Raw genomic sequence first — 27,789 nt, forward strand, 5'->3', positions numbered from 1 at the left:
TGTTAGATAGTTCACGCTTTGGCAGTCACTGGGGAAGAAGAAAAAAGGGAGAATAATGTAATTATATTATAGCCTCAAAAGTATTTTTTTTGTAGAAGAAAGTAAAGCTCATTGAAAAAAAGAAGCCAGTGCACCAGCAGGAAAGCCTCTCAAGGGAATGGGCTGCTGCCCTCTGTCTGGGACTCTTCCACTGACCTAGAGACTAGCTGTCCTATAACACTAAAGCTGACGCCAGGGTCACAGGTCACAAAGACACACCTGCAGACATTAGTTATGTCGGCGCCGGAATAGCCCTCAATCTTGTCTGCAATGTCCTCCAGGCGAATGTCAGGATCCAGCTCCACCTCCCGAAGGCTGATCTTCAGAAGCTCGGCTCTTCCTTTTGCTGTTGGAAGACAAAATGGTTTGTGTAAATTTACAGATCATTTTGCTGAGGAATCCCATACAACATCCAGGCCAAGAGAGCATTATGAAGAAGAGTCAGAGATGGTGAGCCCCAAGCACTCTGGACAGTCCCCCAGCGCTCCAGTGCTCTGCATAGTCCCCTGTGCTCCAGATATTCCCCCAGTGCTCCGGATAGTCCTCCCTGTGCTCCGGATAGTCCCCAAGTGCTCCAGATAGTCCCCCAGCGCTCCGGATAGTTCCCCAGTGATCTGGATAGTCCCCCAGCACTTGGATCTGCCGCTCAATGCAGAGGCATTCTCCTCTCTATGTCGCCACTGAGAAGTTCAGGGACTTCATTCTCCTTACAGATCCAAGGCCTGCTATGAGAACTGAAGACCTGAGCTCTCCATGATAGACAAACACTGTATTCAAATGCCAGAACTGCTTCTGAGTAAATCATGGTGGGGGGGGGGGGGGAGCGCAGCTCAGCAGTCTAGAGCACCTGCTGCTCTTTGCAGAAGAACTGAGTTCAGTTCCCAGCACCCACCGGGGGCTCACACCATCTGTAACTATCTCCAGTTCCAGGGGGTCTGACACCATATTCTGGGTTCCACAGACACTGCATGCATTTGGTATATATAATACATGCTGACAAAATACTATACACATAAAATTCATTTTACGATTGAAAAATGGTTTGGCCTACTTTATCAAATACAACTGAACGAAGTAACTCCTATAAGTGGCTCAGCTCCCGTGTTAGAATGACAGATTTATGGAACCCTCCCAGTGGGTCTAAGAGGCTCCGAGGAATTAGCAGTGAGCACAGACAGCTCATTAGCGAAGCTGCTACTTAGAAAGTTAGTCCTGCGCCACTTGCTGCCACCACGGTTTCCCCCAGTGCTGGTGCTCATGGGGCTCCCTACTGAGCTACTTGGCATTTTACTGCGGCACTTGGTGGCAGACCTGCTTGAATAGGCGCTATGACAGACCATAGCAGGTTTGCCTTGGTCTCTGTTCCCTAAGATACAAAAGGTTTAATTTTCCTCAACTGTTATTTTAATCCACTGGTTGCTAGTAACACTGCTCGAGCTTCCTACTTCTCCCTCCACGGACACTCGTGAATTGCGAGCTGGGTGCAGGTAACATCATACCCACATGCTCATGAGTAGCATCTCCTGAGAACAAAGACAGATCCATATTCTTCACTAACTTGGAAAGACAGCAGCAGGACCTAAGCAGTAGCTGAATCACAACTCAAGGTGACTCTCCCTGTCTGCCCAGCCTCGTGGCTGCTAACCATCACATCCTGCACTCACACCCTGTCTCATCCGCGTCTCCCATTCAAGTCAGACCCTACAAGTCTGTTTTTTTTTCTTTCATGACACAATTCTTTCCCCAATTCACAACATCAAAGCATGCCCACGAATGTTCGAAAAGGTCTATTTACAGAATCTCCTGGCAGATTCTACAACGCGAATGCATACGGGAAGAACCAAGCACCACCGAGGTGTTCTAGAGGAACCGCAAGGTGGAAGAATCGCTGCTAACAGTTTACAAGACGGCCTGCAAAGCCACAGTTTCTGCCAGTGGGACGCTGTGGGGACAAACACATCAGCGGACAGAAACAGGAGTGGGGGACATCCGACTCCAGGTTATAACAGGTGGGTCAGGCAATACGGAAATGTTAAGTCTGTCCTCGGGGAGAAGGAGATCCAGTTTCCCCTCATACTATGTACAAAAATCAGTGCCAATACATTACAAGTAAAATAAATGTAAAATTATAAGCATTTTAGAAAAGAACTAGGAAAATAGTTCATGATCTTAGGGAGAATTCTCAAGATAGATGTTTTTTAAAGAGGAGGACTGGGGCTGGAGAGATGGTTCAGCAGGTACACGGCTTGGTGTTGAATCTTCAGGACCTGAGTTTGGATCTCTAGCACACACATCAAAATCTGGAAGTGAACACATGGAATCCTTAATTCCTGGACTGGAAAGAAGGCAGAACTGGGAGGCAGAACCAGGGTCCTGAAAGAGAGGGGGGCAGAACCGGGGTCCTGGAGGGGGGGCAGAACCGGGGTCCTGGAGGGGGGGCAGAACCGGGGTCCTGGAGGAGGGGGCAGAACCAGGGTCTGGAGGAGAGGGCAGAACCGAGGTCCTGAAGGGGGGACAGAACCAGGGTCCTGGAGGAGGGGACAGAACCAGGGTCCTGGAGGAGGGGGCAGAACCGGGGTCCTGAAGGAGGGGGCAGAACCGGGGTCCTGAAGGAGGGGGCAGAACCGGGGTCCTGAAGGAGGGGGCAGAACCGGGGTCCTGGAGGAGGGGGCAGAACCGGGGTCCTGGAGGAGGGGGCAGAACCGGGGTCCTGGAGGAGGGGGCAGAACCGGGGTCCTGGAGGAGGGGGCAGAACCGGGGTCCTGGAGGAGGGGGCAGAACTGGGGTCCTGGAGGAGGGGGCAGAACCTGGGTCCTGAAGGAGGGGGCAGAACTAGGGTCCTAAAGTGGGGGCAAAACCGGGGTCCTGAAGGCTCATTGTCCAGCAAATCTACTCAGTCAATGAGCCCAGGTTTGTAGAGACAGGAGTGAGAGATGAGGACCCCGGCACTGATCTGGTCTCCAGAGGCGTGTGCACAGCACTCCTGCACACAGGTCCACATGCATGCAACACATGACACACACACCACACACCACAAAGGTGTGGAGAAAAAAAAATGCTTGAATAATTAGTCCTAATTATCAGAAGAACCATGTCCTCAAATATTCTTATGCTGAAGTCCTAACTCCAAGTCCTTTGGAATGTGACTGCACTTGGTGACAGGGGTTTTTAAAAAGATACAATGAGGTCACATGAGTCTGCCCTACCCCAGTATCACCAATGTTCTCATTAAAAGGTTAGGACACACACGTATTCAGGAGGAGGCCATGTGCTGACAAAGAGAGGGGCCTCAGAGTGAGAGATGCCTACACAGCCTTGATCCTAAGGAATCAGAGCCCTTTCTCCTCGCTTGCTCAGGTGACTGGCAGCATTGATACTGGGTAAACCCAGCCAGGTCATGACTTCCCCAGCAGCCTTGCTGAGAGGCCCTGTGCTCTGTGCTCCAGCTTACAGTGGCTTCGGCTCCTTTCCTAGAGACTCGACAATCTCCTTAGAAGGAAATACTGTTTTCCCTTGGCTCCACAGATGGCCCATGGCTAGGACAGGATGAGAAGGTCTGGCATCCTGTGTCTGTCCTCCTGGCTGGCTTACCCTCCGGGCAGATTCCACTCACCCTGCACATAAGCAGGCTGATTTCTAGAAAAATATTTTGTCTGGAACCATACTTCAGGGTTAATCTGACTGAGGTGCACCTAGTCTCGCATCCCCTTCAAGGTAAAGTCACACAGACCAGAACACCAGCCCATCAATGGAAGGAGGAAAGGTGGCACCTGTGCTCTGGATGACCTCTGCCTGTGCCCAGGAGGAGTGTGGGTGTTCCTCTCTCCTCTGTCACTCCTTCCAGTATCCAGAACCATCTCTCTGTCGCACGGAAGCTGGCTGCCAGCAAAGTTTCCTCTTCCCCATCCTCCCACTGCTGATAACACTTTTCAGCATCCCCAGCACTGACGTCTCGGAGAGATCTCCACATGCACCACACCCGGGTCCATTCCACCTGCAGCTTGGACTCTGTGACTTACTCAGCTATGAGCCAGTGTAGTTCTGTCGGTAGACGCGAGTAGGTTGTGGTGCCTGCAGTAGCACCCCTAAAAACCCAAACACAGTAGAGCACCACATGGCACCAGGAAGGAACTATAACCATATCTGTGTGTGGTAACGCAGAGTCTCTAAAAACACACTGAGAAAAAGCAGCAAGGCAAAGAGACACCATTTTGTGAATGAATTTATATAAAATTGCAAAAGAGATAAAGCTGTTTGGAAATACATTAAGTGATAAAATTACAAGGAAAAACAATAAATGGCTTCTATAAAAGGAATGACAGTGGTCAGCAGTCAGGAAGAGAGTGTGCTAGCGAGGACTCTGTGGCGCTGCTGCGTTCTGAGGACGTCCTGTTTCTTTCCTAGAAGAAGGGACAAGAGTACTTGACTTGCCAGCTATTGACTAAACCGAGAATGCTAATAAACGAGCCTGCCTGAGTTGTTCACGTGTACAACACAGAAGTAGTTACAGCGGGAAGACAACAGGCAGGAATTGTTTCAAGTTTTCCAGGAAAAAAAAAGAGAGAGAGAGAGAGAGCGCACAACTCGGAAACCTCCACCTGAAGATACAGCGCTCGGGAGATGAAAATGAGCCTGAGGCCTTTGGGACAGACGTGTTCAAGTCACTGGTGCGACAGTGCAGGACGGCTGTGTCTCTGAGGGGAGTCACTCCAGCTACTGCTGTAGGTGAGACCATTTCACCGCTCAACTAGTAATTAAGCACCGCTGTATGAAAGAGAAATGTTTTTAAGTCATGGGAGAGTAACAGCCAGCAAAGGAGCCACGAGGCAGAGCCTGAAGCTGAGATTCTACCAATAATTATAATACATAGACTGAAGGCCAAGCCACAATAGTGATCAAGTCATAGGCTATAAAATACGGTTTCAAAATTCATAGGCAAGGCTTCCCTTTCGAGGCAAAGAGAAGTAACTGATACCAGACCAGCCGTCCTGTGGCAAACAACTATAAACTTAGATAAAATCACAAGGCCAAGTGTTTTCATGCACGGGCGTTTGTCGGCCTATACGGCTATGCACCCTGTGTATGCAATGCCTGCACAGCCCAAAGATGGCAGTGGAGCCCCTAGGATTCAAGTTACAAATGGTTGTGAGCTGTCATGTTGGTGCTGGGCCCTCTCAAAAAGCAGCCAAAGCTCTTAACCACTGGCCATCTTTCCAGACCCAAGAATTTTAAGATAGGGTTTTCTGAGTTTTACCCTTTAGAGGAAAGCAATACCCAGACTCCCTACAATATAAGGCATATTAAATAAATCACTAGACATATTAATAAACAGAAAATGCAAATAAATCAAGAAAAACCAGACAATAGAAACAGGTGGTCTAAAAGCCAGAATGGGTTAACTAAGTGAGAAGTAGCAGTCTATTTCTGAGAAAACATTAAAGTTCAGAGGCTTAAAGTAATGTTTTAGTCCCACAGTTTCTGAGAATCAGAATCTGGAAGCAGCTTATCTAGAGAGTTCTGGCTTGGGGTCTCGCTGGCTAATTCATTTGTTCAACTTGGCTGGAACACGGTGCCCAAATTTTATGTCCAACTATATTCTGAAGCTCAGTATTTAAACTGATGGACTTTGAGGATGGCAGACCAGCTGCCCCACGATGTGGCTGAGCCTCCCCAGGAAAAGGGAACCCGGAGGCCAGCAGCTGTCTGGCTTAACTGCCGGTGACATCAGCTCTTCCTGGGTCTCTACCGTGGCAGCTAACCCTGCACACCATGACTTGCCAGCCTCCGTGGTTGCATGAGCCATACCCTGGAATTATTCCATCCGTCAGTATCTCTCTCTTCCTGTCTCCTCTTCTTTCTCCTTTCATGCCTCCAGCACACAGACAGAGAGATGTACTCTAAAGGTTCTTTCTCTCTGTCCAGCCCTTTCTGCTGGATAACATATTCTTTCTGCTGCTGTGATAACATATTCTGGCCGAAGTGACTTATCAGGAGGACGGGTTTATTTGGCTCACATCCATCACTGGGGAAAGTCAGAGCAGGAACTCAAGCAGAAACCTGGAGGCAGGACTGCTGGCCACTCCGTGTAGCATTACCTCTAACCTGCGAACTCACTCACAGCCAAGGAAGTAGAGCAGAAGATGGAGGCTTAGCTAGCTTTTCTATATAGTTCAGGCCCGAATGAATAGGATAGTGCTACCCACAGTAGACTGCCCCCTCCACATCAACTAATAAGACAATTCCCCATGGACATGCTCACAGGCCAATCTGAGAGGACTCCCTTCTCTAATGCAAATCAAAATAACTCTGAGATTCCATCTTACACCTGTCAGAATGGCCAAGATCAAAAATACTGATGACAACTTATGCTGGAGATGATGTGGGGTAAAGAGAACACTTCTGCATTGCTGGTGGGAGTGCAAACTGGTACGGCCACTTTGGAAATCAGTATGGTGATTTCTCAAAAAATTAGGAAACAACCTACCTCAAGGCCCAGGAATACAGGAACTATAATTATAACTATAATTATATCTATTCTTCAACTTCATTAAAGACTCCAGAAGGATATAATACCGCCTAAGTAAACAGGAAGTGCATTGTAAGCAACTTCCAAAACTCTAGAACTGACCGAAACATCTCGCTGCCTGGACAGTCACCCAAAGTTCTTCTGTATCATTGGGGCATCCATCTTCAGCCCACAGGCCCATAGTATCCAGCAGACCTTTTCATGTAGCAGGAAATTTCAAAGACAGTTCTGGCTATAATGGTAGTTTGTCAGTCACTTTCTTTTGTGTCCTACAGAATATCTGGCAGACTCTTTCATGAAGCAGGAACCCTGAAGGACTGTTTCACCTTCTTTAGGTAACTTCAGTAGTCATTTCTCTGTGGGTCCTGCATGTCCAGTTTATACAGCATAATATCAAGCAGTCCAAGCAAGAGCAGTTTCTTGCCCAGATGGCTAACAAACTTCATGAGGAGCCTTTTCGATGCCCATCTTCCTCTTGAAGTAGCTTGGTGCTGCCAGGAGCAGATGTGTCTCATGTCATGAAAAGTTCTAAGTTCTTAAACATTTTAAATGCCATATTCTGTAGTTTTTGAAAGGTTTGAAGAATGCCTATCCATCTGAAATAATCTATGTACATCTAAAAAATCTAACTAACATGACTACAAGCTTGACTATTATAGATGACTCTTTATTAACCTATATTTCTTAATTATACATTACATTTTTAAATGATCTGTACAAACACAATACCTTAATCAAGAGCAGGAATATATAAATATATATATATATAAAATTGACCTTAAATTTCTATCAATAAACCAAGATCCATATCAATGCAAATTTCTATAGCATATCCCCCTTTAAATGTAAACAAACATTTATAAACAATCTTTTAGAGAATTTGGGCATAGTTCTCTCCATACTACCTCCTGCATTTTGTTGAGCAAAGTAATTTTTGGGGGGTGTTCAAGGCAACCTTTTGGGGGATCTTGGTCCACCAAAAAACATTAGTCTAGAATTAATCCACAGGTTCTCGTCTTCTGTGGAAACAAAAGCAGAACCTCTTTTCCAAAGCAACATATCCTTAGATCCAAATTTTGAAGACAAGATACCTTTAAAGTATATATGTTGGTTAATTAGCTCCTTCACAGTCAAAAAATTCAAAGAAAACACAATGGTTGTCTTTACTCTCTTTAAAGACTTTGCCCTTTTTTAAACCATTTATTTCTTTGTATAACTGTCTATATTCTTTTTCTTTTCTCTCCCAAGTCTATGTACATTTATCCAACACTGTGACCAATAAAAGCAACACATAAATACAGAAGGACTTCCTACACCAAACCTAAACAACAAAGAGGACCCTAAGAGAGATATACATGGATCTAACCAACATGGAAAGTAGAAAAATACAAGATCTCCTGAGAAAATTGAGAACGAGGGGATAACGGGAGAATGGGGAGGAAAGGAGGAGTAAAAAATATATAGCTCAATAAAAACAATAATAAATAAAGACCCCCTTTCTCAGGAGCCTCTGGGCTGTGTCAGGTTGACAGTTGAAGCTAACAAGGACAGAAAGTATCTCATGAGATTGTACTCCAGGGCTACACCAGTCATTCAAGAAGCAACTAGTTTCCATGACTGGCAAGATGGTGGCTATTAGTAGAAGTCTTCAGTTCCTATGTGGGCTTCCCCATGGCTGCCTGAGCAATCTCACGTCACACCTGCTGGCCCTCCAGTGAGGAAGTCAGGCAGAGACTATCATTTTTCTGAGCTAGGTTTGGAAGTCCTTGGCATCACTTCCACCATACTCTATTCCTAGACACAGAGCACCCAGCGAAAGTGGGAGCGAATTCTGAGAACTAAAGGGAAAGACAGGCAAAAGTGAGTGATACAACAATTAAGAGTCCCAGCAAAATAATAGAAGCTATTTGAAAACTGGAAATGACAGATTTGCAAAACAGACCTAAAATGAAAAGTCACAGGACAGATACAAAGCAGAAAAGAGATGGCAGAGGCAGGGGTCAGTGAACAAAGATAGATGACGCCTATCAGAAAAAAGGGTTAGAAGAAGTGAACAGCACCCCAGTGATGGTTACAGCAGGACCAAGATGTCCAACACACATGCAGAATAAAAAAGTGGGGAACTCCATGTGACAGCCAAAGTGCACCATCTTAAACACAACAGGGAAGCCAGTGACTAGCCGGTTACTATAGCCAAACATACGTCACCATGTCACTTCTCAACACTGATGCAGGAGAAACTGGAGCATCAGTGCTCATAGCAGCCTCCTTCACAATGGCCTTAAACTAGAAACAGTCTAATAACATCCAATGGGGAGTGGAGAAACAGTCTGTGACATGTTCAGACAAACAAACAACAAATCAGCTCAGGTGGGGGGGGGCAGACTGGAAAGACTCCAGAGGCCTCTTCAGAAGGAAAACGTATGTTTGCTTCTTGGTGTGTGGTCTCACGGTGCTATACAGCTGCCAGAGCTCAGACTCTTACACGGATGAGGTTTATTGTGTCTCAGTTATTCCTCAGCAAAACTGATTTTATTTTTTATTTTTTTTTTAAAGATTTATTTATTAAGTATACAGTGGTCTGTCTGCATATGTCCCTGCAGGCCAGAAGAGGGCAGCATATTTCACTACAGATGGTTGTGAGCCACCATGTGGTTGCTGGGAATTGAACTCAGGACCTTTGGAAGTGTAGCCAGTGCTCTTAACCTCTGAGCCATCTCTCCAGCCCGCAAAACTGATTTTAAAAACAAAGAATTCACCAGAGAGGGAAGGACATACCTTGACACACAAGGGGACAATGATATTAATGACAGATGACATCACATAAAAAGAGGCTCAGAGTGGCAGCAGCAGCACAGGGAGTAGGAGCCCCTGATGCTGTTCCTCCTGACGGTGGGAAGACAATGGTGTAACCTCACCATGGCTCAGAAGTCCCCTAGCAAGTCACAGAAGCAGGTATGTTTGCTCATCCTAAGAACTTCGTGGAAATGGGTAAGAAAAGCTGCCTGGCTCTGTAGTCACTTCTTCGCCAAGCTGACACCGCTCCTAGAGACCGGCAGGAAAAGGCCAACTAGTAGCTTCCCCTTGGGAGGGAATGAGAAGAGGGAGGCGTGTGCCCCGCATTCCAGCTTCCCATAGCACTGCCAAGGGCCTTGACTCTGCTGGCTCTGGCTCCAAGCACATGGGACCAATCGGCACACCTTGGCCTGAGGGCTGCCAGGAACAGACCTCAGCAGCTGCTCCTGCACCAGAACCTATGTCACCTTGAATAAAAGTCTGCAGGGCTGGAGAAAGTGTCCAGCGATTCCCCTGGAAGGAAAGAGGAAAGTGGAGCAAGTGTCTGTGTCTGACACTCTGACATTCAGGAAAACTGCCTGGGGCACTAATATCCAGCTTGCTAGACTGTGGTGCAGGTAAAGTTTATCCTTTGAGTTTAACTTCCTCCTTTTCTGAAAGAAGAGGTAGAGGATAGAGTTGAGGCCTTTCTTTTTAAGTGCAAATGTTGCCAGCTGTGAATATCTAACACACAATGACTTCCATGGTTTGTGCTGATCAGAAAAATGCAATGAAGAAAATTTAGGGAGACTCCACTCTCACTTAGTTGAGGTCCTCTAGAATTACACGCTTCATCTTCCTTTACTGTCTGTAGGAGCTGTAATGGTGACTCCTTCATTCCTAATATTGGTAATTTATCTCTGTTGTTCTTGATTATATTAATTTAAAAAAACAAATATTTCCTTATTAATATTTTATTTCATATTTCACTTATTTTTTCTAATTTATCTCCCTACATGCTGAGACTAATTTCTGTTTCGAAGGCTAACACAGTATCTACTCAAGTTTTTTTAATGTACACATTTACAGACCTTAAAACACTATGTTTGCTTCATATCACAATATTTAGTGTGACATATTTTTCTACTAAGATAAAAATATTTTTAATTTTTCCAATTTTATTTGGCCCTTCTGTTATTCAGAGCTAACTTATTTAGTAGCAAAATATTGGAGATGGTCTAGATACCTCATTGTTGGTTCCTAACTCAATTCCATTACTATTGAGAATATATTCTGCAAGATGCCAGGTTTTAACATTTCTATTGAATTGAGAAAATTCCTTTCAGCAAATGGTACTAGAACTGAATATACATATGGGAAAAATAAAAGCCCACCCCACTACCATGCATACAATTAATTCAAGGAAAATCACAAAGCTAAATATAGTTTCTAAAAGTAAACAGAAGAAAAAAGTCTTACAGCCTAGGGGTAAGCAGATATTTCCTAAGATACAGGAACTCCTACTAAGGAAAAAACAAAACAAAAAACTGGGGGAAAGGTCTTTACAAATTAAAATACTCTGACTATCAAGAAATAACATTAAGGAAATTGAAAACTAAACTACAAACTGGAAGGAAAAAATATAAAAATGTAAGTAAAGATAGTTTATATACAGCATTAATAAAACATTAAATATTACAAAATGAGGGGCACACTACATCAGTTCATGAGAAGGTGCTCAAGATAGAGGTCATCAGAGGATGCAGATTAACCATAATGGATGTCATTTCACACCAACCAGAGCAAGTAAAGTGGAAACACTGACAGCAACTATAGGCCAGGCTTCTGCATTGTCTTCCCGTTTATTGATGGTGACGGTGACAATATAACATGTAAACCACTCAGGAAGACAGTGAGTATTTCTCATAAAGTTAAGTACAGGTGCCTTGTTAGAAGTGGGCAGAGTATCAGACTCATAAAGTTAAACACATACCTCCCCTATGACTAATCTATCCTACTCATACTAGCTAAAGATATAACGACATCAACTATAAAAATATTTATAAGGCATATAGCTCTACTTATAATAGCCCAAAACTAGAAGCAACTCCCGCCCCCATCAGCAGGGGAATCAACACGCAGTCACATCAGCGCATGGAGAAAGACATTCTGCAGGGCGAGCGTCACCAGACACCAGCTCCATGCTGTCACTGTGCGTTTACACAAAGTTTAGCAGGAGAGAACACGGTCTCAGTGACGGGGGGACCAGGCAAACTGCTTACGCAATGGAGATTTAGATGAACTGCCGCGGCACCCAGAAGCCTTCTGAGGTGGCAGGATGTTCCCACATCCTGTCTAGGATACTATCCTGATCCACACACTTCAGAGAACTCATCCAGTCAAAACACACTCGACACACACCTCTCACTACATATACATTCATCTCAAAGGAAAAAGATGAAAACAATTTAAGAAAATTTCAACACTCATGAGAAAATCATAATTTTTAAAACAGGGCTTATGAAATGCAGTTTTAGAAGGGAACCCAAGCGCCACCACACTTATCAGCACAGATACTGCTCTGGGCTAAAGGTTTCTCTGAAGTGCAAAGGACTTCACAAGGCCTCTGCCTCCATCACTCGGCTTGGCCTCCTAATGCCACCAAGCCCTTCAAACAGTGAGACAGTGAGACAGAGATAAATAAATAGGAAAGGGTTAACAGGAAATGACAGAGTTCAGGGTTCAGTAAAGGGAAGACATCTTACCTGTCGGGAGGGGGATGTAGATCCTCTTCTCTAGTCTCCTTCGCAAAGCTTCATCGATATCCCACGGGAAGTTAGTGGCCGCCAGAACCATCACCATTTTGGACGGATCATCATTTTCTAAGGCTCCTCCAACTCCTGGGCACAGGGAGCAGGGAACAGGCTGTCAGTGCTGTGACGGACACTTGGATCCTTTCCCTCAGTCAGCCTCTCTAAGTGTCAGCCACAGCTCTTGATGGACCTCAGTGAAGCAACTTCAGCATCTCTGGAACCTTGATGGAGTGGCAAACCCAGACAGCAACACAAAACAAAACAAAGGAGCTAGAGAATTTGACAACCTAGGAAGGGATCTTGCCATCTTTATGTAAGGACAGAGTGCATATTGCTTCTGAAATTCAGACTGCAGGCCACTTAGTCTGTTGATGTTCCCGCTCTAAACTGCCTCTGATGTTTTCTTTTTCTTAGTTTTAGGTTTAACTTAGTTGTTTTTCTGAGGAAGTGAGACCAGCTGACACACTGTAGTGTTTTGCTTCTTCACAATGAAAATGATAGGATTAAAAAGATTAAAAACTGTATCAGGGCATGATGGTGCACACTTTTAATCCTAGCACCTGGTGGGCAGGGGCAGATGAATCACTGTGAGTTCAAGGCTAGCCTGGCCTATATAATGAGCTCAAGAACAGCAGGAGTTACAAAATAAAGAAAACCTGTCTCAAAAAAGCAAAACAACAACAACAACAAAACCTTTGAGAGTGTGCAACTGGCTCTGGGCAGTCCACCGTGAAATATCATTGGTGCATGTGCTCACAATACACCATGAAATATCACTGGTGCCTGAGCTCACAATACACCATGAAATATCATTGGTGCATGAGCTCACAATACATCATGAAATATCATTGGTGCATGAGCTCACAATACACCGTGAAATATCATTGGTGCATGAGCTCACAATACACCGTGAAATATCACTGGTGCATGCGCTCACAATACACCGTGAAATATCACTGGTGCCTGAGCTCACAATACACCGTGAAATATCATTGGTGCATGAGCTCACAATACACCGTGAAATATCACTGGTGTATGAGCTCACAGACATGACTGGCTATCAAAGTAGCATAATTTGAGCAACCCAGTTCAACATGCATAATTAATAAATCATTACTAAATGCCTTTTTAAATCATTCTTAGGAGGAATAAAGATGTCCAACTAACAAGTAGTCATGATACTGTTCAATGAACTCCTGCTGGCTGAATGTGTATTCAGTGATGCCCTGGCCCCAGTTTTAAACACTTAATGTTTTCTGCTATGCTTTTCTCCCAAGTAAAACATATTCCTTCCTTTCATATTTAAGCAAGAGCTGAAATGGTGCACTGACTGAGGGACCGGTCTCCTAGCACACAGTACCATTATTGGTCTCTCAGTGCCTAGCACTGTGTACCATGTGATGTTAAGGACCCATCCTAAGTATAGTGTTTTGAATGAAAATGGTCCCCATATGCCCCTATGTTTGAATGCTTCGGCCTCAGTTAGTGGAACTTTTTGGGAAGGATTGGGAGGTGTGGCCTTGCTAGAGAAGGTGTGTCACTGGGGGTGGGCTTTGAGGTTTCCAAAGCCCAACCCAGGCAGTCTCAGCCACTCCCTGGTGTAGGAGTTCCTTCTGTTTGTGTGTTGCTTTCATTGGTTAATGAATAAAGAAACTGCTTTGGTCTAGTTGATAGGGTGGAACTTAGGTAGGTGGAGAAAACAGAACTGAATGCTGGGAGGGAGAAAAGCAGAGTCAGAGAAGCCATGGATCCTCCTCTGCCTCAGAAAGATGCTGGTTAGAATCTTGCCGGTAAGCCACAGCCACGTGGCAATACACAGATTAATGGAGACAGGTTAAACTAATATGTAAGAGTTAGCCAATAAGAAGTTAGAGCTAATGGCCAAGCAGTGTTTTAATTAATACAGTTTCTGTGTGGTTATTTTGGGTGTAAGCTAGCCGGGTGGCCAGGACAAACAAGCGGCCCTCTCCCTACAGCAACTCCCTCCCCCCTTTCTGTTTCCCCAGCACTATGCCTGTCAGGTCCCCACCATGATGATACTGACTAGCCCTGTGGCACTGTAAGCAAGCCCACAGTCAGATGCTTTCTTCTGTGAGTTGCCTTGATAGTGGCGTCTCTTCGCAGAAACAGAACAGTGACTAAGCCACTGAGTTCACAGCTGGTAGATGATCAGAAACAACACTTGCTGGATATTTTAGACACATTTTTACCTTCTCTTGTGGATTGCTTAAATTGCCTGTTGTCTGCCATACAAATACCAGACTGAGCTGTGTCTAAAGAAGTGCTAGGCCCCTAACTTTTCTTCATGGCTCCCCAAATGTCTGGGCAATTCTAGCCATGCATCAAAGCTCCTCTGCCTCCAGCGCTGCAGCCCTCCCACCCTGACCACTGTGACTCCCACGCCCAGAGTTTCCTTCTGCCACAGAAGGGCCACTGTGTGACTTCTGGTCAGCACTCTGCCTCTGATCTCAAAGGTTTTGGTCTCAAGAGCTTTGATGCTCTTAAAAATCCCTGGAACTCTAAAGAGCCATCATTGTGTGGAGTATGTCTATCAGCATTTTCCACTAGAAATCAAAACAGAAAGGCTGGGGTATTGGCTCAGTGGTGCCTGTCTATCAGACACAAGGCTCCAAGTTCTGGTCTCGGCACCATAAGTAGATATAGTGGTAGATAGAATGTTTAAAGTATTAATTCATTGTAAACATAAGACTCCATGACTCATCAAATTCAGATAAGTGGTATGTTTAATGAAAAATAAGCATAGTTTTCAAAACCTCCCAAGTCTTAGTTAAAAGACTTTTGTTTTGGTTTGTTTTGGTTTTTCCAGGCAGGGTTTCTCTGTGTAGCCCTGGCTGTTCTAGAATTCGCGCTACAGACCAGACTGGCAAACTCAGAGATCCGCCTGCCTCTGCCTCCTGAGTACTGGGATTAAAGGCATGGGCCACTACTGCCTGGCCTACAAGACTTATACATAAGTAAACGAGTAGATAAGAGAATATCTGCATTTTCCCAGGGTTTGTGGACCCTACTACATACTTGTGAGAAAATTAAAGCAAAACCAGTAAATATGCCTTGTTATTACTGAAACTGTGTGGCCCTCATAGAGCCCTCCAGTGGTCTAATGGTCCATGGACTCCCAGTCACACCTTCAGAGCCTTGGCTCTACCAGCAAACTCCTTGGAGGCCAGAGTAGTCCTTTGCTCCATAACCTAGAACCTGGACTGGAGCACGGTTAATGAGTCCTTAAAAAGCACAAACAAGGGCTGGAGAGACGGCTCAGAGGTTAAGAACATCGCCTGCTCTTCCAAAGATCCTGAGTTCAATTCCCAGCATCCACATGGTGGCTCACAACCACCTGTAATGAGGTCTGGCGCCCTCTTCTGGCCTGCAGGCATACACACAGACAGAATATTGTATACATAATAAATAAATAAATATTTAAAAAAAAGAAGAAGAAGCGCAAACAAGTGGGTGAGAAGCAAGTGATTAAAAATAAACCCCAGCTGCCTCCTGATGGCTCACTGAGTCCAGCCATGGCTGAAAGGGAGTGATGGTGGGGACAGTCTTTAAATGTCCGTTACCGTCCATCTGGACGAGGAGCTCAGACTTGACTCTGCGACTTGCTTCATGCTCGTCAGACGTTCCTCTTCGACTGCAGATGGAATCGATTTCATCAATGAAGATCGTGGTGGGGGCGTAGAACCTAGCCTTGGTGAAAGCATTTTAAAGTAATCATTCAGCGAGCTCATAAAGCACTCTGTATTTTTAAAGAAACTGTTGTTTTTCATTCTAAGACAGTGGCAAATGAAAGCAACAATTTTTGGCCATCAAATTGCTCCCACAATCTTATTGCTGACAATCATTTCAGGAAAAAGCAGTCCAAAGATAAATCTCACAAAGTTGGTGATGCTGGGTGAAAGATACATAGATAGTTGTTGCTTTTTTTCTACTTTTTATTTATTATTATTTTGAGACAGATTTCACTATGTAGCCCTGACTGACCTGGAACTAGCAATATAGACCAGACTGGCCTCAGACTCAAGTGATCCACCTGTCTGCCTCCCAAGGCATACACTACCACACCTGGCAATTCTTTCTAGTTTTATGATTAGAAATTTTCACCATGGGGGGGGGCTTTATTAGAAACAATTTAAATAAATCAGTATCTAATATCAGATCCGCCTCTAGCTGTGCTTCATTCAAGTCTTCTAACCCATCAGTGCACTAGACATCCAAACCACCAATCACCCTCCCTGGACAGGGTACCAAAGGGCCGGTTTTCATCCCATCAAGAATGATATGTTACAGACACACCAAGGATCCCAGCCAGTACAATACCCACACTGCTCTTTCTGATCACACGGTACAAAGACCTGGATATGAGGGATCACAGGCCCAGAAGGACAAACAGCACTTGAAAATCAAAATACGGTACATTTACCATTTCAAACAACAGACGGACCAGCTTCTCAGATTCGCCTCTGTATTTAGATGTCAGTGTAGAGGAGGAGACGTTGAAAAAGGTTGTCCCACATTCGGTGGCAACTGCTTTGGCTAGCATAGTCTTCCCAGTCCCTGGAGGTCCAACCATCAGCACACCCTGAAAATCCAAAGACAAAGTAAGTAACACACTAGATTTAAATGTTTTCCATAACCTAGCATCAACTGTCAGTGCAGCTGTACACAAGGATACCCCGAAAATATAAGCTCAGTTGTCACGGTGAGATCAGTGCGCTTAGCAAAAGCAATAAGAAAATGAAGAAAATGATTTCTCCAGGTATTTCAGGTCAGCAGTGGCCAGAGATAAGCTCATAAAAGACAGGCTGAGCAGCTACGGTGGCTCACGCCCATAATCCCGGCACATGGGCAGTGTGCACGGAGTGTGCACAGTTGGAGACTAGCTTGGACTACAGAGAAGACACTGTCTGCTAAAACAAAAGGTAAGGAGCAAGGAGGAAAGAGAAAGAAGAAAGGGGAGGAGAAAACGAAAGCCTTGGTAGCAAAGAGCCTTCTCATACATTCAGAAAGAGTTTTTCTTGAACCCAACGGGAGTCATTCCTGTAATTCGGTGGAGTACTTAAAGTGACCCTTCTGGGTTGGGAAGAGGGCTCAGTGGTAAAGAAACTGTGTTACTCTTGCAGAGGACCTGAGCTCAGTTTCCAGCACCCACAGAGGGCATCTCACAACCCCCTTTATCTCCAGCTCCAGGGGATCCAGTGCCCTCTTCTGACCTCTAGAAGTACTTGCACTCACATGCACATACCTGCACACAGACACACAGACACAGACACACACAAACACACACAAAGCCACACACAGACACAGACACACACAGAGACACACAATTTTCTTAACTTCTTATTTACAGAAAGAGACATCCAAATGTTCTTAAAATTAACCTCTAGCCCAGCACCTGAAACACGTGACTTTGAAGACGGCAGTGTGGCGGCTCTAAGCCCACCTCTCTTGCTGTGTGGCTGCAGCGCATCTCAACTACAAATTCACACCAGGAGTGGAGGGGATGTGAGCTGTCCAATGCACACTGATCCACAGCAGGGCTGCCCTTCGGTATGCAAGCATCCCCACTTCAAGTCTGTCAGACAACTCACCTTCCATGGCCTTCTAATCCCTTTGAAAAAGTCAGGCATCCACATAGGAAGGACAACAGCTTCCCGGAGCAATTTCTTAGCCTCCTCCAGATCTGCTATGTCATCCCTTTGAGAGAACAGAACAGCTGCATGATTACTCAAGGGACACCTCTGATTTATGGTCAAAGCCAATTACTTCAAATTCATTTACTTACAAAATTATTCTTATATTAAAACTGTATTCTAATACTTACCATTAAAAATGACCAGTGAAAGCATACTGGGTGTTTAATTTGAACACGCTATGTGGTTAGCAAACTTTGTCAGCATGTCAACAGTAAATTAACATGTAAAGTTTCCTTTGTTAGATTCTGACAGAGCTGTTATTACAGACAAAGGCATTATCGGGAAATGGGGGCAGGGCGAGACAATTCACAGTAACCCGCCTTATGATTTATTTTCTTCTCTACTATAATTCAAGACTCTCACCAGTGAATGCTAGGGTTCCTAGACACAATGTCCCTCTCCAAGGCTTCCACCAGATCCTTATCGTATCCAGCGCCATCAAATTTGGGGATTTCAGCATCACTTGCACCATCCTGCACGTTTTTCCTTCCCTGGAGGTATGAATAAAAAAGCATGGTTAGCAACAAAACAACTTTAATTGATATCATTAAGTTGTCAGCATAGAATTGTCTGTGTGTGCACATGTATACATGTGCATACATGTATATATGTGTATGTGCACATGTGTCCATCTGTTTATGTGTCTATATAAGCATAGAGCAGGGGGCAGGGATGAAATTCAGAACCTATACATGCTGGACAAGTACCTTAGGACTGAGCTATATTCCCAGTCTAGAGTAATCTCTTTTAAAATATTTTCTTATGAAGGGCAGGGTGGTGCACACTTATAATTCCAGCACTCAGGAAACAGAGGCAGACAGATCTCTGTGAGTTCAAAGCCAGCTTGGTCTACAGAGCAAGTTCCAGCATAGCCAGGGCTATTGTACAGAGAAATTGTGTATATGTATATATACAGAATATATATATTTCTTACTATTTAAAACCACATTTTCTGGTTGCTTAGATGCCATCCTACCCTAATTAATTCAGCAGAAGCAGATCAACTGGCTAACCTACATGACCACCCTCACATCTACACTCTTGAGGGACAGCTGCAGGGAAGACTCCGCTAACCCTTACTGGATCCGGCGGTCTGGAGAAGCCTGCCTCTGACTCACTGGATACAAAGGATTTGCCCCTCTGCTAGAAAACAGATAACTGATTTGCAAGAAGAGAATTAATCAGTGAGCCATGCCTTATGATAGAATATCTCACACAGTGTCTCATTTGATGTACCAGCCCCACACCACAGACTGCTTTTCTTTTTTATGGATAAGGAAAATGGGCCTCAGAAAAGCCAAGTAGCTAAATGCTTCTCAGCCTTTGGCTCGTTAAGTGTAAAGGCCAAGTCATACTCGACTCGCCAGCAAATCTGGGGAAAGGAAACTCAGCTCAAGCCTTCCTGTCTCCCCTTCCATGGCTCTCCCATCTCACAGTTGACTGAGCTGCTGAACGTTTCAGTGCTGATCCCCCAAGCAGCCAGGACAGAGGGTCCAGGTAAGATGGACCTGGGGCTTTTGCACTTCCAGAGCTTTCCCTGCCACTGTAGGCTGCCACTCAGGACCCAATGGTCTCCTTCAGCACAGCTCTCTTGGCCCCGTCACAGATTACGCACCATGGCACCCTACGCTGTTACAACATCCAAACTCCCTCTCATCTCCCCCTCCCCTTCCTTCTGCTCAATACCTTTCAGACAAACTGCCCAGAGGACCCGTTTTGATCATAGTATTGAGACCTAAGGAAATGTTTGATCTATCCTAAATTCTTTTACTAATATTGTAGCTTTTTAAAAAAAAGTAAGAATTCCAGGTTAGAGTTCTACTGGGCTCTGCCAGGATCCATTCGGTGCTGAGGAGGTGAATGTGGGAATGCTCTTGTTTCTCAGATTTCAACCACAAGAACAGCTTTAACAAGTACAGCCATGCCCCTTTCCGTCTGATCTAGAAATGAAAGACAAAGGGTCACGTTGAGGAGACAACAGAACATGTTGGACTTCTCAGATTCCACTTCAGAGAGAAACAGAAAGGCACAGTCAGTACCAAAAGGGAACCAAATGGCTCCTTTGGCAGATGCTCTGGCCTTTGAGCCACTAGGTAAACAGCCAAACAGTGTTCTGGTGACCTGATCACAAAGATTTACTTACTTGGGCAGTCTAACAGCAAGGCTGGGACGAATGCTTAGTAATAGCCCTGCAGTTCAAATGGCATGTGTTAAAACCGACTCTGAAAATGAGCAAACTTCTGGCATACCGACACAACAAACAACCTCAACGAATTTCAAACAAGCTCTGTCTCAGATCACATTTTACAGCACAGCTAGGCCACAGTGACAAGCCACGTTCAGGCCAACCCCCAGGAACTCTGTGATCATTTCAGTATTCTAGAAACAAATCAGCAACAGGCATCAACAGAAAACAACCTATCTGGCTCCCACCAAGCCTTCACAAGCCTTTGTATTTGAGACTTGCCAAATTAAAATTAAGTTCAAATTTTACTTTCACGAGTGTTCACATGACAGGGAGACTTCACACACACACATACACACACACACACACACACACACACACACACACACACACACACACACCAAGAGCAAGGGAATGCCCTGTCACTATCTCAAAGAAACAGGAATCACAGAATCCTAAGAAAGGAGCTCTGAGCAGTGTGGCTTCAGGGCAGGGATGAAGAAGCACGTGTTGCCCTCACTGAGCCTCTAGTCCGGGGAGGGGGACAAGTCATCAATGTGACTGAATGAAGAGGCTGGAGAAATGGCCAGCAGTGAGTTTGGTTTTTATAAAACAGAGCGTGGGATAGCATAATATGACCCACATTTTAGATGACCCACCTGCTACTGTGGGGAAGAACGCTGGGGAAGAGGAAAGGAACCATGGAGGTAAATGGCTTCCACTGCAGAGGAGGAAGTGTGGGTGTGAGACACAGAAGGACCTGCCCGGTACATCCCCACAGAGATCGACTCCCCAGTGAGGACCACAGAGATCAACTCTACAGTGAGGACCACAGAGATCGACTCCCCCAGGGAGGACCACAGAGATCGACTCCTCCAGTGAGGACCACAGAGATCGACTCCTCCAGTGAGGACCACAGAGATCGACTCCTCCAGTGAGGACCACAGAGATCAACTCACCCAGTGAGGACCGAATCAAGTCAAGATGCTAAAGTGAGAAAAAGGGAAACCTAGTGAAGCCACAATGAAATCACTGGGAAAAGTAGACAACTGTTCACATAACAAACATGAATTAGAATGGGGTAGGCAACATAAACACTGTGTGCCTGCGTAGGAGTAGCCGATTAACTGCACTACTTTAATGAAATGGACAGTTTTCAAGGAATAAAACTAAGACTATCACTTGGGATACGAAATACTAGGTGACTTATACGAAATACTAGGCTGGACTGTCACATGGTGAGCTCTGAACTCTTTCCTCAGACTTATGCACTCATCGTTAAGGTCAGAATTAACAAGACTGTGACAGTGAGGAGGTTGGCATACATTTTTTTCAATAAGCAAAACGGCTTCTTTTTACTGATTTCTAAATTATTCATATCAAGACAGCTTCCTTGAGGATTTTTTCTGAGTAATGCCTAGTCATACCATCTGACGGAAATGAGGCTCTAGGTGACGAGCCAGGTATTTACAGCTTGCAGTCAATGACTGGTGCTGCTTGTCCTCAAATGCAAACAGTGCTTGCGTTTGCCTCTGCAGCGCCTCGCACTGTGGAACGAAGTGACTGAGGTCACGGTCTGTGCTGTGCACTCTACAGAGACACTGCTGAATGAGCTACACCGAGGAACAATGACCAGATGATACATGCCTCACACGTCATGCCGTATGAAGGATCCAGGAAACATGTGCCACGTAATCTGAGGAGATGCTACTGGAGCAATCCCACCCACCAGCTGTTCTGCTCCTGCAGGCAAGAAGCCAGGACCAGCATGAAGCCACGGGGGAGGTGGATTTCAGACCAGCACAGGAGTTTCTAACAATGGGTCCAGTTCAAAAAAGACACTGACATTTTTGTCAGGCAGTGAACGACATACAGTCAGAAGGACATCTTAGTGGAGCTGTAGGTGGCCTGTGGTTTGTTCTGTAACGTTGTGGTTGCTCCCATGTCCAGCTTACCCTGCTTTACTGCCTGACTCCAAGGGCAAAAAAAAAAAAGTGCAGGATTTCTTGAATATTTCATTATTCCTTTCCTTCTTTCCTTTTTCCTTCCTTCCTTTCCTCTCTCTCCCTCCCTCTTTCTTTTGGAACTGAGGGTCAAATCCATGGCCTTACAAATGCTGGGCAAGCACTCTTAACACAGAACTATACACAGTCTCAGCCTCGATATATCAAATATATACATACATACGTAAATACACGCATGCATATTGGGTTTTTTTTTCCAAGACAGTGTTCCTCCGTGTAGTTTTGGAGCTTGTCCTGGCACTCACTCTGTAGACCAGGCTGGCCTCGAACTCACAGCGATATGCCTACCTCTGCCTCCAAAGGCTGGGATTAAAGATGTGTGCCACTATTGCCCAGCCAATTATATATTTTTTTAAATTATAAATTTTTATTTTAAAATGTGGTGCGCAGGTGCACAGAAGCCAGAGGCATCAGATCCTCTTCCAGTTGAAGTTACCAAACCCAAGTCCTTTAGGAGAGTGATATGTGCCCTTAGCCACTGAGTCATCTCTCAGCCCCTTCTGTAAAACATGAATGTCATACAGTCTTTCTCATGTCGTTTCTAGCCCTACCACTGTCGTGTTGGCTGAACAGCCAGCCTCTGCTCGCTGTGTCAGTGTCCTGGGGACTTAGCACAGATCAGCACATTCATTCTGAAAGAAGTATGAAGTATTCTTTCCTCCATCTCCCTAATGAGAAAGTTGAAAAACAAAACCAGCAGCCTGTCTACATGCGAATAGCAGCCTGTCTACATGTGAACAGTAGCCCGGGCACTCCAGCTGCAGGCCAGTGCTTGTGGTCACTTTGTTCCCAGGGCATGCTGCTGCACGTGGGGGCTGCTTCCAGCCCGCAGCAGAAGCAAACACAGGAAATGTTAGGCAAGTCCCCCAAACTGCTGCCTACCGAGCCTTACTTTTCCACAAAGTAAAGCAGGCAGATAAATGCAAAATAGCACTTGCTGTGTGCTGCACTGTGCTATCAAGACACTAAGATCATAATAATAAATCCACAGCAAGATGTAGACTTACCAATATGCATGTTCTTTACATGATACTCATGAGCATGTTTAGTGTGCCAGACTCGATTCTAGGCACAAAGAATACAGGACACAAACACAGTCAAGTATTTAGGGTTAGAACATTCACAGTAAATGGGCAAGGGTTGTGCTCACAAGTTCCAAGAACAGGGGCAGACAGAGCATCGCATGCAGTGGGCTGAGGGCATACACAGAGGTCCTAACAGCAGTCAGGCCGCCCGGGGCTTGTATGCGCTGGGAGAAGGACACTGGCTGGTAATCTAAGGGGGGAAGTCAGCGGAAGGTTTTGAGCAGAGAACATAATGTGGGCTGTGTCCTGGGCTGTTTAGGGCCAACAGACAGGAGCAGTAGCTTCCCTGGGTTCTGGCTCACACTTTCTGTAGTGTACAGAATGGGCAGCGTGAGTAGGGGTCTCTGAAAAAGGAGAAAAAAACTAAGTATGGTTACCAAGATTCCACATTCAATTTCCCTATTTATAAAATACTACATTTAAGCAGGAGCTTACAAACCTTGGCAACTTGATTGCCTTGACACTGAGAAAAGTTTAGCTCAATAGGAATGCACAGATTCTAAAATCAAGACGCTGAAGGACGGCCGTTGAGCAGGGCTGAAGTACAGGAAGGAACTCACCCTGTGGAACACCACTGATGAGACACACCCCTCCCATATTGTAAGAGCTCATCTCTCATAGACTAAGATGTAACAAATGGGTAAAAAAAAAAAACCACTGTGGATTTTAAAAGGATAGCGCTAGTTCCTACATATGTGCAATTCAGTCACAGTTATAGAGATAAAAATGTTTTTACAAAATGTAAAAACATTTTACATTTTACAAAATGTAAAAACATTTTACATTTTACAAAAATGTAAAAACCCCACAGCACTACATATTAGCTGATGCTCACATCACTGAAAAATGGATGGATGGTTTAATGTTGGAAAGCCAGTATAAGACAGTTCTTAAAACACATCACTGACCAAAATGTAGCCAGTACACAAAAGAACTGATTTAGTCTTCAAAGTTACAAAGTATTTATACAGCACACCTTCAAGAGACCAGCAACTGAGTGCAGGCACCAGTGGAGACCTGCGGTTCCCATTCTGCCAATTACAGTGCAAACTGCTAACACCTGCTTGCAAAACCATCTGACGAGACCTCCCAATGTCTAACCTACAATCTCCTATGAGCCCACCACTCCAACCCCAGTGTGCACTCACTAAAAATGAATGCACATTTCATTTTTAAAAGAAGAAGAAAAAGAAAATCTACCCAAACTGGCACTATTCAACAGTTCCAGACTAGACAGCCCAAAAATTCTATAAGAAAACAGATTTAACTGTACACAATGGTGTGTAACTATGAGAATAACTTCCGGTATCTGCAGAAGCATGGAGGGATCCCACAAACATACATTAATCAGAGGAAGAAAAGAATAAAAAAGGGAGGAGGACGGAGGGAGAGAGGGAGGGACAGAGGAAGAGAAAGAAAGAGAGAGGAAGGAAGGAAGGAAGGAAGGAAGGGAGGAAGGAAGGAAGGAAGGCAGGCAGGCAGGCAGGCAGGCAGGCTAAAATCTAAAATCCCGCTCAAAAGAACAGGTGGCTGAAAACAAGGTGCTACTAAATGGGCATCCTAAGGCAGAATACTGGTTCCTCTGAGGAACAGGGAGTGTCAGAGACTGAGAGAGGACCATGACATCTGACTTCCGAGGAGCCAGTGTTCCTTCCTGACCTGGGATGGACACACTCATGGCGAGGAAGCTACAAGGGTCACTACAGAAACTGCTCCTTTTTGGCTTATGATAGACAATTATTAAATTTTCAAAAACTTTTAAGTCAGTTGTTAACACATTTAATACTAAAAATCAAACCTTTGCATGCTGGAAATACATCTTTACATAAAGTAATGTTCCGCACAGCCTGTCTCAAAAGATAAGGTGAAGAATGACAGAGACACCTGCTGTCAATCTCTGAGCTCCATACATGCATGCATTGGTATAAACGTGCATAGGCACACACACCTAGACACACACACATGTGTATATATATGCATACATCATACACATACATGCACGCATACACATATGTCATTTCTGTTGTTTTACATTATAAAAACACAAAAAGTGAATATTCTTCCAATATTTGAAAATTATCCTTTGTCAATGTCACACAAGTCGTGGGCAAATTAGTAAAATTCCACGGCTTTGCTACTGTCTTACTAATGAAAACAATTATCAACCAGCATTCACATCTACAGTGCATTCCTCCATCAGTGCAATCACAGGCCAAACAGAGGAGAGTGGGCCCGAACTGCCGAAAGCATTCTATGAAGTCTGTAAGGAGCATTGGAGAATTGTTATTTCGAAATTATGAGCATGCCTTATGTTGATATGCAAATCTGCACATGTGCATGAATTATATGTGAACATATATTTTCCGGAAAAGGGATTCTTAAGCACACATCAGTATCCCATGTGAGATTATCATTCGTAATATAACTCCATTACGATTTATGCACTCTCTTAAGTCACTGCTCCTCTGTGCAGCCACCAATCAGCAGAATATTCCCAATCGGCAGAATATCCCAGTCCTCTTTCCCACACCTCTTCATTCCTGCGCTGGGCTAACTATGAGAAGGAGAGCATTCACCCTGGCCGTTTGCTACGAAGAATGAGACAAAGCACTCAGGCTGGAGAACTGAGCAGTGAGTTCAGGGAGCAGAACTTGCCCTCTAGAATCACATGTAGCCAGAATAAAGGGGTCATGCAGAAACTGCTCATTAACCACAAATTAGTTAAGCCAACACGGCTAATCTAACATATTTGAGAATCGTGGTTTTCTGACTTAAAACTTATTTTTATTATAATATAAAACCATTCCTCTACTCCCTCATATTTACTTTCAGTATATCCTCTCTATTTTTTTAAAAAAGCAATTATTATTTCTACATAAACCTCTAGTTCTCGAGTATGGTTAGTTAGCTCTTGGAGACCAGTGTTCCTCTGTCTCATGACTAACGCTACACATCCTTTCAAACAGAATTTAGGTGAGAGCAGGGCAGCTTATGTTTCTCAGCACACTTCTGTACTGACTCTATGCTTAAATGGCAAAACAGTAAATTCCATTTTTCATGGGCTATAGTCTGAACATATGGCTTCCTCCCAACATCACATCAAAAGCCAGGCCCAGGTATACTGGCATTAAGAGGTGGGGCTTTGTAGATGCCTTCACCAGACACTGCCTGAGGTTCCACTGTCTAGAAAATGACCTGGTGTTTGGGACGGCATCCCAAACAGACTGACACCTGGTGCATTCAAATAATGCCAACAGCATGGCTTAGCTGTTCCTGCCATTCCTGTCAGTAATGGGAAATAGCCAGATGTCAGGGGTCCTTTTTTGTAAGACAAAGTCTCACTATGAAGCCCGATGGCACCAAACTCGTGACTATCCTGTCTCAGCCTCCTGAGTGTCGGCATTATAACAGGTACACTTTATTAGTTTATATTTATGGCTAACACAAAACGCATACCTAGTAAAAGTGTACTAAATAAAGTAAGGTACACACTGCCATTCAGACCCACGACCTTCAGGATTAAAAAGAAACACAGCCTCAACAGCAAATTATTATGCAAAATGATTGGTGCTTGCTGTAAAACCAGCATTTTAAACTCAGACCCAGTCTGAAGCCTATCAGAGGCTTTAAAAGAGATGGGGGTCGGGGGAAAGGATGCAGTCTCTCACAAATTTTACCAGAATTTTTTTATAAAGTGTTTTCTTATGACAGAAAAATTAATTGAAAAATTTAAAAATAAGGAAGACTTTGACACTGTTCACATCGTGATTCAGAGCTGGGGTGCACAGTCCCGAGCCTCTGCAGCCCAGTCCCACAGCTTCAGACTGAGCAGGAGGTGGGGTATACTCAGACAGGATCGCAGAAACCAGCACAGGCTGCAGTGCATCAGAGGTAACAACGAAGTCCACGCACTCAGGGAGAGCACCGTTTCTACTGCTGCTATGTGCTGCCCCGTCACTCAGTCCTACACACGAAGCCAAAAGGCAAATACACTAGGAACCCTTGCCAAGCCTTTACTACAAATTCCTTTACCTGCTGAGCCATTTCCTAGGCCCAAAATAAATTTCTCTTATCCTCATTTTTTATATTATATCAATGAAGCTAAGTGTCTGGAATATAAAAGGCTTTCAGAATTCTATACACAAAGTAATAAATCTACTAGATTATGAGAACACACAAGCACATGTTTATAAATAATTTTGTTTTATTTTTGTGGCAGGGCCTCAAGTTACTATGTAGACCTGGCTGGCCTTGAATTCACAGAGATCTGCCTGCCTCTGCCTCCCTAGTGCCTGACCAGAGGTGAATGCCACCACACTGAGCCTAAAACTGGGATCTTAATGGAGAGATAGGTAGGAACCAACAAAAAGCAGATACACTCTGGGCCCTTCACCTGCTCATTACAAGTTCTTTAAACAGCTTTGTCATAAGATACCTCATCGGGCCATAAGACCAGACTACTTGCCAAAGAGGAGCGCCTATAACTGAATGCTTATACACTTACTTAACTAAATATTTTCAAGATAATTACTACCTTTATTATAGGCATACAGTCTGATTTTTCTGAACTACTTTATTTCTTTTTTTTTCAAGCATGTTGCAATACACCAACCAAATGTTTTCCAAAG

General features: G+C 44.5%; 1 protein-coding gene across 4 annotated transcripts in view; it reads right to left on the minus strand.

The window, feature by feature from the left end:
* Katnal1 (katanin catalytic subunit A1 like 1) overlaps positions 1-27,789 on the minus strand; it is a 60,867-nt gene that overhangs the window by 10,241 nt on the left and 22,837 nt on the right. For all 4 annotated transcript variants that reach the window (XM_048418768.3, XM_048418782.3, XM_048418773.3 and 1 more), the window contains exons 5-10: positions 18,231-18,358; positions 17,763-17,868; positions 16,595-16,753; positions 15,735-15,861; positions 12,106-12,240; positions 259-385 (exon numbers count right to left, since the gene is read on the minus strand). In XM_048418768.3, coding sequence (XP_048274725.1) covers positions 259-385; positions 12,106-12,240; positions 15,735-15,861; positions 16,595-16,753; positions 17,763-17,868; positions 18,231-18,358 — 782 coding nt within the window. The remainder of the gene's footprint in view (positions 1-258; positions 386-12,105; positions 12,241-15,734; positions 15,862-16,594; positions 16,754-17,762; positions 17,869-18,230; positions 18,359-27,789) is intronic.

This window comes from Myodes glareolus, chromosome 2, assembly GCF_982192425.1.
Source record: "Myodes glareolus chromosome 2, mMyoGla1.1, whole genome shotgun sequence".
NCBI classification, from domain to species: domain Eukaryota; kingdom Metazoa; phylum Chordata; class Mammalia; order Rodentia; family Cricetidae; genus Myodes; species Myodes glareolus.